This window comes from Tiliqua scincoides, chromosome 4, assembly GCF_035046505.1.
Source record: "Tiliqua scincoides isolate rTilSci1 chromosome 4, rTilSci1.hap2, whole genome shotgun sequence".
Taxonomy (NCBI): Eukaryota; Metazoa; Chordata; class Lepidosauria; order Squamata; family Scincidae; genus Tiliqua; species Tiliqua scincoides.
The window spans coordinates 117,184,912-117,199,269 of NC_089824.1; the positions used below are offsets into that span (position 1 = coordinate 117,184,912).

General features: G+C 41.4%; 1 protein-coding gene across 1 annotated transcript in view; it reads left to right on the forward strand.

Annotated features, from left to right (window-relative positions):
* Positions 1 to 234: 234 nt before the first annotated feature.
* RGL1 (ral guanine nucleotide dissociation stimulator like 1) overlaps positions 235 to 14,358 on the forward strand; it is a 107,474-nt gene continuing 93,350 nt past the window's right edge. Inside the window, exons 1-2 of the mRNA XM_066623539.1 lie at positions 235 to 389; positions 1,420 to 1,530. Of these exons, the coding sequence (XP_066479636.1) occupies positions 363 to 389; positions 1,420 to 1,530 (138 nt within the window). The 5' untranslated portion in view covers positions 235 to 362. The remainder of the gene's footprint in view (positions 390 to 1,419; positions 1,531 to 14,358) is intronic.

Consider the following 14,358-nt stretch of genomic DNA (forward strand, 5'->3'; position numbering starts at 1 on the left):
TTCAGAGGCTTAGTGCAGACTTGGAGGGTCTCTAAGTGCCAGAAGATTACTCGACAGTGATTCCTTCTCTGTTTGAAGCCTAGAAAGCAAGAGTTTAAGTTCACCAGTGTAAACAGGAAAACCTTACATCACTCTGTGTGTGTGTGTGTGTGTGTGTGTGTGTGTAGGGGGGAGGAGTCTCTCTGTCTCCCTCACTGTCTCTGCACACCACTCACAGCTCTTTGTGGTCATGAATTGACTGCCGAGTGCAGCGCAAGGCAGAGTGGTGCTTTCCTGAGTTGGAGAAGTGCCTGTGAGAGGATTTTTAAAGCCGTTTTCAGGACGCATCATGCCCCTTCGATGTACCGAAGAGAAACCTAAGGATGAAATTGCTTTGGAGAGCTAAAATGGTAATGAAAGCTTACTTTCTTTTCTTAATGGTTTGTCTTAGGGGAAGCAATCCCTGTTTTGGGACTGGATGTACTTGTTAAAAAACATTTTAAGGGCAACTGGCAAGCTGTCTGTTTCTTCACCTCATGCCTTCTTTCTGGAGAATACTTTTAAAGTGTCTTTTTAGTGTCTTAAATACTGTTACTTTGCATGCTTTCAGAATGATGCTTGTGCACAAAGCAAATGACTTTTGTGTGTGTGCCCTTGCTGTGGGAAAGGGCTTGAGAAGGGAGCGGAGTAAACTGAGATTATTTGGTCCCTGCTGCGTCAATCATAAGGGGTTTGTTTTTAATAAACAGTATATAATTTACTTCAGGGAATGCCACCCAGAGGCTTGTTGCAGCACATATTTCAATAAAAGTTGCACGTGAAACGTTATGATGCCTTTTCCCCTCAGCCTTCTGACAGATGGAACTTAAAAAAAGTTTGCTGGAAGTCTATAAGTTATTATAATGCTTTCACATATCCTGAAAATGTGCTTTAAAAACAAAAACGATGAAATCATTTAGATCATTATTTCCAGAAGAAATTAAAATCTACTGTAATGTAAATCCCTGTTTTGAATGTTATCTCTCTGCCTGAGTAAGTCATTCAGTAATTTTAAAAGTGCAGCTAATTGAAACAGTAATGATAATACTTGTTGTGGGGTATGTAGGGAGTATTTCCTTATGAAAAGACATTGTAAAACTATTTAAAATATGTGCCAATCCTAGGGAAGAAAAATAACTAAATGGAAACTCAGGCTTTCCTGATATCACAGGAAAGGGCAGCTTGCCAAGAGTATCCCAGCTTTGCTTCCATTGAAAAGTATCTTGCTTTTCTCTGTGATTGTTATATTTACTTTGTACCACGCATCCTGTGCCCTGAGCCCTTTGCTACAAACTATGCAGCAGCTAACCTAGATTTGTGCTCAGTGGGGTAGGAAAAATAACCTCTCCTTTTTCTTTCTTTTTTTTCAAATCTCAACCATTTCTTTTCCTCTTCTGGCAGAGCTCAATTCAGGACTGGGGTGAAGAGGTAGAGGAAGGAGCAGTGTACCATGTCACCCTGAAAAGAGTGCAGATTCAACAGGCTGCCAATAAAGGAGCAAGATGGCTAGGGGTGAGTGAAAATGCCACTTTGCCGCCTTGTACAAATGCTTGGTGGACTTTGGAGTCTTGGTTGAAAGCTGAATTCCAAGCAAGCAGCTCTGCTGTGAACTGTGCCAAAGCCTGGTTTTAACATTAAAATACTTGTAGCTCTCCTTTTGTACTTGATTCTTCTCTTGCACAAAACACAAAACTTAAGGATTTTCACCAGCTGAAGTTTCAATGCATCTTTCTTTTAAAATCACCATGGTATTAGAAAATGTAGGGGGAGGGCCGTTAAATTGTAGATACTCTTACAGGTCTTGAGAGAATAGGGGAGGGCCCATAGCTCACTGACAGAGCACAGGCATTGCATGCCAAAGGTTCCAGGTCCAGTGCAGCAAGGCTGGGAAAGACGCATGCCTGAGCCCCTTGGAGAACTACTCCCAGTCAGAGAACATTATAGATAGATTTCTCCAAGTGCTGGTACAGCTGAGTTCCATTTGTTTTGTTTTGGATACTGTGATTCCTATTTAGAGGGAATGTGCAAGAGTGCATGCAACATGTCGTGCCTTGTTATCCACTGGGGTTTTGTTCCGGAACCCTTAGTGCAGTGTTTCTCAAATTGTGGGTTGGACGTGAGCCAATTTCAGGTGGGTCTCCATTCATTTCAATATTTTATTTTTAATATATTAGATACTTGATGGCATGTGATGGCATGGTATGTGACTGCATTTGGGGAAATGTTACAGACCTGTACTTTGAACAAGCTACTCGAATCAAATGTTGGCAACCTTCAGTCTCGAAAGACTATGGTATCACGCTCTGAATGGTGGTTCTGGAACAGCGTCTAGTGTGGCTGAAAAGGCCAATTCGGGAGTGACAATCCCTTCCACACTGGGAGCAAGTGCAGTCTGTCCCTGGTCTGTCTCCCTGGCTACTATGTATATTCTTTTAACAATGATAGTCAATGGGACTTACTCCTAGATAAGTGTGGGTAGGATTGCAGTCTAGGATTGTTAAAAATTTCCCTGCTTTATGATGTCACTTCCGGTGGGTTGTGAGAGATTCTCAATCTTAAAAGTGGGTCCCGCTGCTAAATGTGTGAGAACCACTGTCTTAGTGGATAAAAAAAATCAGTGGATACCAAATAAGTGGAAAAGTAGCTTTAAAGACCCACGTTCAGGTTTTTTGCTCCTCCATTGTCGCCCCAGAAGGCATTGGAATAGATGCTATTTTGCATTCAGCCACTAAATAGGGTAAATAATAGAATCTAATAGCATGAAATTATATAATTAACAGCACAAAGGTAGGAAATAGAATTTTGTTGTTTTTTTCCCTTGCTACAAGGCATTTAATTGTGGACCCTGGTATCAGTGGTGAGTCCAATCAGTGGATAATGGCATGACCTACAATTAAAGCAAAGCTGGTGGTCTCAGACTGATCAGTACCTGGAGCTTCATGTAAGCTGCTCTGAGCTTTTTCTGAAAGGCTCCAATTTATATACATTTTCTTCTCTGTTCTATCTGGCCTACACAGTTGTGTACTTTGACTCTGTGTTATTATGCACTTTCTGTGCTTCATCCCAGAAAAGATGCACTTCAATGGCAAATGGCACATGAGTGGTGCCATATTGTGCTTGGCCCTATTTAATGCCCTTTGACTAAATCAGGAACTTGTACTAAAGGACAGAAGTTCCACTCATTGCAATGAAATACAAAATAAGAATGGCAATGTATTTTATAGTCAACCCAAGTTCTTAATAAAAGAATTATATTCTGGAAGTTCACAAGGCATACCCAGATGCCAGATGTGATGACCACACTGTGAAGGATTCCATATGGAAGAGAAGGGTTCTATGAGCTCTCCGTAGAACAATTATAGTAAAAACTCATTTGTACTCTACTGTGGAGCTTTGTAAACCGCCTTGGGCATTTGCTTTGACATGGGAAATTCAAGCTATTAAGCTCTCCAAATAAAATAAGGACTAAATTAGAGACTGTAATTACTCAGAATTCTTCATTGATTCTGGTTCAGAATCCTGATGAATTAAGAACTTGCTAACACCCACACTAAAAGAATCCTCTGGTGAAATGTATTCACTATCTTTCTTCCGTTCTCTTCTCTGAGATGAGGAAGGCAACAGTTGCCTGTAGTGGCAGTCTTGAGTGACATCCATGATTTACAGCAGATAAGGATCCATCCAATAGCATCATTTTGAAATGTAAACTACAGCGCTGTTCAGCAGTAGATCTAACCTGTGTACATACAGTGGAAGAATGGAATGATACCTGTCCCATCATTTCATGCTTTCCCTTCACCTTGCATCAACATGTTGGATGTAAATCCTATCTGTCTGTTAACCACTGGGTAACCCCCATTTGAGAGGAAATGATCATGCTTGTCAGAAAACATGTATTGGACTCTGCGTAAGGCCCTATTAGAAAGAAAAATGCCTGCCTGCTACATTATAGTCATTTGACGTAGGGGTGGAAAAGGTATGATCACCTCCCCCTCCATCTTTATATAGAACTGTGTTTGAAGAGGGCTTATGTTACGTTTTACTGGAGCTTTATATTGGGTTCATTATGAAACATGGTGGTGCTGTATGTATCATTTTGATATTTTTATTGTCAGGTCTTAAAAGTTTCTAGAGGCTTTATTGCTGTAAGCTGCCTTGTGTACCCAATGGATGGAAACATGAGATATAAATTTCAGAGAGCATGTGTAGTGGTTGCATAAAAACTTTGGAGCTCCTCCTTTAGGCGCATGAACCTGGCACCATATTTACTTTCTTTTAAGTGCCTAGCAATAGTCATGCTCCTGCAATGCAGGAGTGCAGGCCTGCAGTGGTGTTTTGTGTTGCCTTTCATCGTCAAGATATTTTAACTGGTTTTATTGGTTTGTTTTTATTGTTTTTCCTTCTGCTCTTATGTTTTATTGTTCTTATTTGTGTTAAAGTCTTCAGTGTAAGCTGTCATGGAACAATATTTGATAAGGCACAGTATAAGACTTTTAGAAATAATAACTTGTAAGCTGCCTTGAGTGCTACATACCGTGAAGCCTGCTTAGAAATTCTGAAAATAGATTTGAAATATGTATATATTTTAAAATCAGTTTTCATATTTATATAACACCATTTGCATGGAAATATAACAAAATGAACTTCTTAAAACCACCTTGAGATCAAATAGGATCCTTGTCAGGCAGCATGGTCAGGTAAGATAAGCAAACTACACCCTGAATACAGAAAGTTCTGAGAATTTATCCTTTTTCCCAAGAAATACAGAGTGTTCTCAACAGAACAGATGATTTCAAATCTGCTTCCTTTGGTGAGTGGCAGACTTCCCATCTATGTCTCCTGTTTGTAGTAGAGATGGGTGAACAAAATAAAATATTTGAGTATTTTTTTCAGATGGCAGCTTTTGCTAGGATATAAGGCCACTGACAGTGGCATCATATCCTGCAGCTGAATATTTTAAAAAGCTTTTGGTTCAAGCAGGGAAGTCTTTGAAGGCTGCTTTTGGATCTACAGAGAAGACTCTGCTTTAAATCAAAGTTTTAGGACCATAGACACATCCTGCCAAAGCCTCTTGAGCAGAGGGTCATGGCTTATTTACATGTCTCTTGCCATATGCATAATTTGCATGAACAGAAATTATTGGAAGCAGATTAGTCTAATTTCCTGAATTTATTGGCAATAGATTAGTCTAATCTCATCAGTTGAGTCTTTTCTGGTTTGAACTTCTTGAGAGTCCTGCATTGTTAGAACCAAATCTTCAAAATCATAATTCACCCTTTTGTGTTTGGGAAGGGACAGGATTTGCACCCATCTCAAAATATATTTCCAAATAGCAGTCCCATAAAAATCTCTTGTTGATATTGATGGGAATCATTTACTTCTGTGGAATTAGGAGATGGCGGGGTGAAAAATGTATGGGAGGGTGTTGAAACAGTTACCTGCTGCTATCAGTTGCATTTCTCCCACCTCCATAGATCCTTGTGAGTGGATTTATAGTTTGCATGTTCCCTACGGAAGATAAAGGAGCCCAGCATGACCAAGAGACAACTGGCATATATATCTCCCATCCAGCAGTGGCTGCATCACTTTTAGGCAGCACACTAGGCCATGGTTTTAGATAGAGATACGTTTGCTAGAGTAGATTCTGTTTTTGGTCATGATGACAGACCAGAACTGTAAAAGCTACATTTCACTCTTCTGAAGGATCTGCCAATTCCAGATAGTAACCACAGAATGCTAGCTGTGGGATTTGTTACCTTGTTTTTGAACCACTTTAGTGGGTTGAGTCATAGTGATGATCTTCAGATTAATTGAAAGGTAATGAAAAGCATGCTCGGATTGTGGGGGGAGTCTTCCAAGGCTTGGAAGAATATTGAAGGGGAGCACTGTGCACTTCATGTATGTGAAAAGTTAGAGACAGGTAGTTAGTGCAAATAAACTGGTTTTATTGAAAAATAATTCTGGTCCAGCCGGATAAATAATTAAAAAGCCAACTCAGTGGAATCAGGATTCCTACAGTGCTGCACTAAACCAATTTCTTCTGGCGAAATAAAACTTTTCTTTTACTATCCCTAAAATAAGCCTTCTAAACTTACCTATATGTGTTATAGCAAAGAAGAGTCAGTGCTCCTGTTACTACATCCCAGACTGCAATGTCTGGTATTCGAAATGAATAATGACCTTATAGAAATTAATTTTCCTAAACAGGAAACAAACAAACCCCTACCTATCCCAACATCCATGGCCATTTTTTTTACTACTTAGGTTAACGAGATCCTGTGCACCAGACTTGGCGCAAAGGTTTTTGTGCCATGAGATGGAAAAGCTGCTGTCTCTGCCCTCCTCAGCTGCCTTCTCACAGAGTTAGCTTTAGTAGATAAGGCAAGTTCAGAGTGAACTAATGATATACAGTATACATTATGGATCTGCAGCTTATGACCCCTTGGCTAAATCCACCCCCCTGAAAGATCACAAATCTTAAGCACGACTACATCCATAAGACTTGCTGGTGTCAACTTATTTTGGAGATTGTTAGTGGAGACCTGGCCCACAACTCTCCAGTCTATTAAAACTAGCTTCTGATGAGAGTTTCATGTTAAGGGTTGATGGTTTGGAACCACAGCAGACAGGTCAGCTAATTTAACATACTGTCAGCAATTCTAACTTTAAAATGGGAACTGTTACTTTATACAAGGGTCAGCAGAAATGTTTTCAGTGCTTTGAAACCTGACGTTGATTCCTTGTGTTGCTTCATTTCTTAGGTCTGCAGAACCACTAGAGCCAATTAGCAATTGCCATTTGTTGTGTTGTTCTGAGATGTTAAATTGTCTCTTTTTTATTGTGTATGCAAAATAGCTATGTAAATATACTTTGTTGTACCGATCTCTATTGATGTAGCTGTATGTAATTTCTTGTTACTCTTCATCTTGTTACACAAGATGTTACACTCTTCATCAGAGGAGAAAGAATAATGAACTTTCAATTGTGTAGAAGAGCAAAATTATTTGCTAATGTAACTATGTTGCTTGTTTCAAAGGAGGTGGTACCCTGATTACATAATGTAATGTACTTTGTATATGTAATTGAATGTTAGCTACTTTTATTATTTATTCATTTTAAGTAGCACCATTCATGTAGATGGCACTTTACAAAGAATGAGAGAGCAATTCTGTACCCTGATGTACAGAATCAGAAAGTCTAGAAATCAATCAATTACAGTCTAGAAATCAACAAGGGATACAAAAGAAGAAGGGGAGAGAAACAGGTAGGGATCTGCTCAAACAAATAATCTGCATTATCTCACTATGTAAAGCCAACAGTGCAAATTATTTCTTTCTAATGAAAGTTGTTTTGTTTGCACATCAAGACAAGAGTTAAGGGAATTTGTGGTCAAGCATCTAAACAACAAGCAGAACTTCTGTCTTGGTTTTGGTGCTTTTGAGGCCTCCTCTTTGCTATATACTCCAAGTGCCTGTTTTTCAGGGACAGTTCTTATTTCCTGGTGCCTGTCTGATAAACTGCCCTTATTTCTGGCTTTTGGGGACATGTGGGGCTATTCCTCTGGTCTCTAGAAGTTAAGCCTCTGAATGTGTTTATAGATGGGTGGTCATCTTGATTCTAGTGCAATGTACGTATGTAAGACATATGCGCAGGATCACAAAATGTCAGGGTACTAGTTCCTCTCTGTTTTCATCATAACACATACCGAGGCAGTATACTATGTGTTGCAGTACTGGATGTGTTTGAGCTGGAAGAATTTTATTAAGACGTCCAACCAGATCTGGTGAGATTCAACTTTCTTAAGTTATAAAAAAAAAAGAGGAAGCTGTTGTCACCTTATTAACACCCCAGTTTCAAAAGCCATTTTAGGATAATATGCAGTTGCATAGTAAATATAATGAAGGTTATAGGAGGTGCAGAAAGCCTACCTTCAGCATCATGTGCTGGTTAGAGGCAGTGAGCCTTTCATTGAGAATTGAGGTGTGAGAAATGAACAAGAGGCCCATTTAAATCTCTGGAATGTTGGAGGGTACATTTAGTACTGCAGCCTCTCATGCCGCCCCCGTGCATGTGCATGGGGATCTTTGGATCCTAGCCAATGAGAATAACCACAGGATTTGCCCCTTAGTAACTTAGTGTACATATGTTTGTTTTCCCAGACTTCCCGAACATACTGATTAAAGTCCTGTTAAGAGGTGACTCAGCCTTGCTTTGTGCTGAGACAGGCAACTTCGGATTCCTGAAGTTTGACACTGACAGTTGGTTACGAGTGTCTTTCCTTGGTGGCTTTCAGAACTAAGTGAATGGTTTTTAACTATACTACTTTCCATAAAGACGGCAGAAAGCCTGAAATGTGAGTTATTTTTTAGCAGTGCTGCCTGAGTTTGTTTCTTTGACAGGTATCTCCCTCCACCCCGAAAGGTCTGAGCAGCTTAAACAAATATTTGGCATTTTAAATGAAAAGAATGAAATGCCCTTCTAGTAGTACTGCTGGGGGGAGGGAGAAGAGGTACAACTTTGTCTCAGCAGTTGCAGGGCAACTGTGTGGAGGCATCTTGTAATTCATGAAATTAAGGACAGTGTCATCTTTGCCATGTTGGGACTAGTTTAAGAGAGTTCTCCAAAATAATGTCATGTGAACTCCTGCCTCCTTGTACCATCCCTTCTTTTACCAGCTTCTCTTTATTTCTGCTCATTCCCGCCCCCATGCTTTATGAGTTCTCTTGGTCGTCTTTCACTTCCCTCCAACATCCCTTGAATGGTGGTTCTCTCACCCAGCCCCCCCCCGAACCTGAAATTGGTTCCCTTTCTTTCCTGCCCCACAAGTGTAGTACTTATCTTTTCCCATATTGATGAATGGCAGTCATTCACTTATGTTGAATTGTTTATCTAGTTTAACAATTTATATCCCACCTTTTGGTTTAAACGTTCCTCTTGGGAGCTAACAGCAAATTATACAATGCAATATAAGCTACAATAGTGGAACAGCTGAAGAAGATGCTGCTGGATTATGTTAAAGTCTTAAACTCTCTGATTTTCCTGCCCCTGCTCTTCTAAATGCCCCACCCAGGAACTGCAAGTGTGTAACTGCCACTTGGGGAGGGCGCTTTCTCCTTATACAGGCCTGGTGGAATCTGGCAATCAAGATTGATGCTGGAGAATCCATACAAGGACACTATTTGGGGAAAGGCTTAAACTTTCATGTGAGATTACTGAGCAAACTAGATGTGTGCTGATTTGCATTAGTAAGAGATGTGCAGAAAAATCTAATGTGGGGGTGATGTTCTGTTTGGGACCTCAGCACAGGAGAAAGGGGAGGTTAGCCCTTTCCCTCTGCATTGTTTTCCTGTTGAAAATCCCACACCCAAGTTGATATATGCCCCTGAAGTGCCTATTTGCAGCAAATAATTGCTTCATGGGGGGCAATTTTCAGTGAGAATATGGCATGACATGAAAGGGCTAACCTTCCTCTTTCTCATGCCCATGATCTTGATGAGAATCTCTCCCCCCCCCCCATATTTCTTTGAGAGAGAAAAAGGCAGTTCCAGTAAATAGCTCACCTCTTACTAATGCAAATTGGCACATGTCTAGGTTGGCCTCTTAAGCCTGGAGTTTGTTCCTGTCTGCAGAGTTCCATCCTGGGTTGGGTTTCATCATCACACTAGGATGTGATAGAATGTTGTATGGAGGGCAGTTTTCTTATATAGCACCATGTTCCATTTTAATCATAGTAGAGTGCATCCACTGAGTATTGCAAAGCTTGCAGTTCTGCACTGTTTTATCTTGGGGTGAGGGAACACATATTTGTAGTATAAGAGTCATGCATGAATTTGGCCTGTTCTTTGTTTTGGCTCTTGAATGTACTGTAGGTGTTTTTTTTTTCCGTTCAGTGTAGTTCCCCACCTTCAGAAAACATCCAGTAAGATCTGTCCCAGTGGTCTTATTATGGCAGAATAGTGTACAAAAAGTTCATGGAGAACCATGTAACCATTCTGCATCCATAGAACTGAAGCATTTTCTCTAATGGTTATAAGAAGATTCCTTAGCTGAGGTCATGTAACTGTGAGGTCTGCCAAGAACAAAAATGCTTGCATGTTATTGCACTCCCCCGCCTCCCCAATAAATGAATTGAAATACAAATGCCAAATTCCTGAGCTATTGTTTCAGCCATAGACAGTGCCTCTTAGTCATATTCTTCAGTAAACCTTTTTTGTTTACTGATTATCTATGGCCTGATCCAGTGGGGCTGTTCTTATGTTCTTATGTATGTTCAGGTTGTAGCTTGTTTCACTTCTTGAGGACAGATGCAAACTAATTTATTGTTGTCTTAAAAAAAATTGTATTAGTTTTCCTTTAATGAGTTTGGGGTTTGGCTTCCCAATATGCACATTAAGAACAGTTGTAAGTGAGCAGTCTCCTTAATTCAATTTGTTGTGCAACACTTTTTTTTAATGTTTTGGAAAAGAATCTAAATGCCTTAATTTTTGGAGATGCATATATGGGTATTTCTGACAGGTTTTTCTCTTTTAGAATCAATCTGTTCCAAGTTCCTTTTTAATGTGTTTATGCAGTAAGCCTATATTTTCTTGTGTATTCCTATTCTAGAACAGAGTCCAGCTGTTCTGTGCATGAGCCAGAAAGTACAGGAGCAGAAATGTAGACACAGCCTCCATGCTAGTTATAGCCTTCAAAGGAAGATGGGTGTAATTGCACGTATTGGCTGTCACGAATTTGCCAGGCCATGTTGTGGGAGAGAGCAGGGTGGACCAGCGTGTCCAGATCAAGCAACAGGTACAAACTTGTAAGACCACTCACCTCCTGGAGTGCTTAGTCTCTTCTAGTTTCACCTCAGCTCCCAGGATGCAGCCTGATAAATCAGTGAACTTACTTGGGCCTGCAACATGTCCACTCCTTAGCCATTGTCTGTCTCAATGACATCCCCAAACCTAGCTGTAGCTTATCTGTGGCCAGAGTTTCTATGTGGGACATCCAGACCAACTGAATCCTTTGCTAGAAGTGGGGGAAAACAGGACATTGCTATATGACAACATGGTGTTCTTGCACATGTCTAGCACAACTGTAGACTATGGGGAGGCTTTATGCGACCTAGGAGCTATACACAGTACCAATATTGCATACTTTGTAGTCCATCTCAGTATGGGGAGGCTTCCATACCCTGCTGTTTGCCAGAATCAATATCATGCCATCAGGCTGCAGTACTGACCAAAACTGTATACTTTATGTGCAGAGGCAGTCTAGGGAGTTCTGGATGCGCAACTGCTCCTGAATTTCCAGGTGGTAGCTATGGTGAAGGGAGCCTTTGTTCAGCTTCGGCTGATCCAACAGGTGCAATCATACCTGATTTGCTCAGACTTGACAGTAGTGACCCATGCCTTAGTGATGTCTAAATTAGATTACTGTAACACACTCTATGTGGGGCTGCCTTTGAAGACTGTTCTGAAACTGCAGTTAGTACAGGATGCAGCTGCCAGTGTGGTTGTAGGAACTTGTCAGTTTGACTCAGTTGGGCTGCTACTTCGACGGCTACACTGGCTGCCAGTTCATTTCCTGGCACAATTAAAGGTGCTCGTTTCAACTTCTAATCTGTCCAATCCTCTCTCCATTGTGAAAAATTTTCCATTGACACCCACTCTTTGCTTCTTGGTCCTGAACCAGTTCCTAATCCAGGAGAGGACCTGCCCTCTAATTCCCTGACTGTGGAGTTTTCTCAGCAGCCTTTGGTGAGGGACCATGTTGAACGCCTTCTGAAAGTCTAGATATATACGGGTTCTCCCTCATCCACATGCCTGTTGACCTTTTCAAAGAATTCTAAAAGGTTTGTGAGGCAAGACTTACCCTTACAGAAGCCATGCTGACTCTCCCTGAGCAAGGCTTGTTTATCTATGTTTTTTAAGATTTTATCTTTGATGAGGCATTCCACTATCTTACCTGAAGCAGATGTTAGGCTTACTGGCCTATAGTTTCCCAGGTCCCCTCTCCTTCCTTTTTAAAAGTTGGTGTGATATTTGCTGTCCTCCAGTCCTCTGGCGCCATAGCCATTTTAAGGGACAAGTTGCATATTTTAGTCAACAGATCAGCCATATTTTAGTCAAGAGATCATCTTCTGAAGTCGTCAGAGGGGTTGCTATTAATCATGCCATCACTGAGGGAGTTGGGGTGGATGGCATTGAGAAATAGAGCCTTCTTGGAGGTGACGCCCTGATTGTGGAACTCCCTCCTCTTGGAACTAAGAACTGTTCCCTCTTTGGAGACCTTTTGGCAGGACCTTAAGACCATTTTATTCTAGGATGGCTTTTGTTGGCTGACTGACGTTTTAATTGAATGTAATTTTAATTGTTTAAATTTACGCAATCCACTGGGTGTCTGCTTTAATTGGTTTTAATGGTTTATTGCTTTATTATTGTTATATGTTTTAAATCTTGTAAGTTGCCTTGAGTGCCCTTACCAGGAAAATGGTGAGGTGGAAATTCATTCATTCATCAAACAAACACAATATAATGTGCCCAATGGGCTAGTCCAGGGGTGCCCAAACCCTGGCCCGGGGGCCACTTGCGGCCCTCAGGGACTCACAAACCGACCCGCAGGGAGCCCCCAGTCTCCAATGAGCATCTGGCCCTCTGGAGACTTGCTGGAGCCCATGCTGGCCTGACGCAACTGCTCTCAGTGTGAAGATGACTGTTTGACCTCTTGCATGAGCTGTGGGACAAGGAGTCCCTCCACTGCTTGCTGCTTCACATCTGTGATGTAGCAGTGGCAGTGAAGGAAAGGCCAGCCTTGCTTTGTGCAAGGATTTTTATAGGCCTTGAGCTATTGCAAGACCTTCATTCATTCATACAAGTTCCATCTCTAATATAGTCATTTATGTAAATTTATTCAAATTTGAAATGTAAATTAATTCGGCCCCCGACACAGTGTCAGAGAAATGATGTGGCCCTCCTGCCAAAAAGTTTGGACACCCCTGGGCTAGTCAAACTGTGTTGGTGGGTCAGATGTGGCCCATCAGCTGAAATCTGGGGATCTTGTTGTTTACCTCTGCCCCAATTTAGAAAATTGAACTTTAAAGTCCTTTAAGTCTTAATTTTCCAAATTTCACCCATTTATTCCACTATTAAGAACATCAGAACAGCCCCACTGGATCAGGCCATAGGCCCATCTAGTCCAGCTTCCTGTATCTCACAGCGGCCCACCAAATGCCCCAGCGATTGCTTTATCATTTTTCATTTACGATCTTATTGCCTCATTCCTCAGCATTTACCATGTTGCCCCCTTATATCTACATTTACTTCTTGTCTGGATTTCCCTTCCATCCCTTGCACTTCATACTCCTTAGCATGAGAACTGCAGCCAAATTTTTAAATACATGAATGAGAATAGCTTCAGATTTCAGTGGAAGGAAAAGATGTCTTACCCATTGATGGCATTTTGCATCCGAAGACTTCTGCAATATTGTGTTTGACCATGAACGTATTTGGTTGAGACTTTTTAAAAGATTCTTTCTAATTTTGTTTCCATTCTGGATTATGAATAATTGCCTCACATGTGAAATTCTGGAAGTGACAACATGTTGGGCTGTGGAGTACAGCTGCAGTCACATAAATTGGCAGTGAGCTTGTATTGGGTAATTTGTTTGGAAAATCATAACAAAAACATGAGTTAAACCTTTCAGGTGTTGTTCCATATGCAAAGCCCACACACATTACCCTTGGAAGTAATGCTCCTCTGTGGTTCTTAAAAAAATTCGTGAGAGAGGTGGTGCAAAAGGGTGGTTGGTTTATCCCGTAGATAAAATTGCTAGCTTTCTGTCTGAGCTTTCTTGAAAGTGGATCAGGAATGAAGTTGGGCAGCTTAATCCTAACTAAATACCCACACGATGATGCAGTGGTGCTGGTGAGGGTAATGCTTCATCCTGTGGGGGATTTTCAGCTGCTGGAGGTCTCCTTGGGGTAAAGCAGTAGTTCTCAAACTGGGGTGTTGTGATGCCCTAGCCAGAGAGCCCTAGCCTCTGCCCCCTTAAGGAGCGGGGAGGGGGGAAGGCAGCAACGTGACCCACTGGATTGCATTGCTTTGGAGGGGCACAGGGGCTTGCTGCCACTTATCAGAGCCTGCAGCAGCCTCTCGGGGGTGCAGGTAACAGGTATCCCATGTGCCAGCTTCCGCAGGGCTCCCATGCTGCAGAGACCCTCAAAATCGCAATTGCGACCACTTCTGCAAGGGGTTGCTGCTACTTATCAGAGCCTGCAGCAAACGTGAAACTGGAAGAAAGATAAGCCTTAGCAGCTGCTATAGGTCAGCTTGGACCTGTGACAGTGATATCATTGA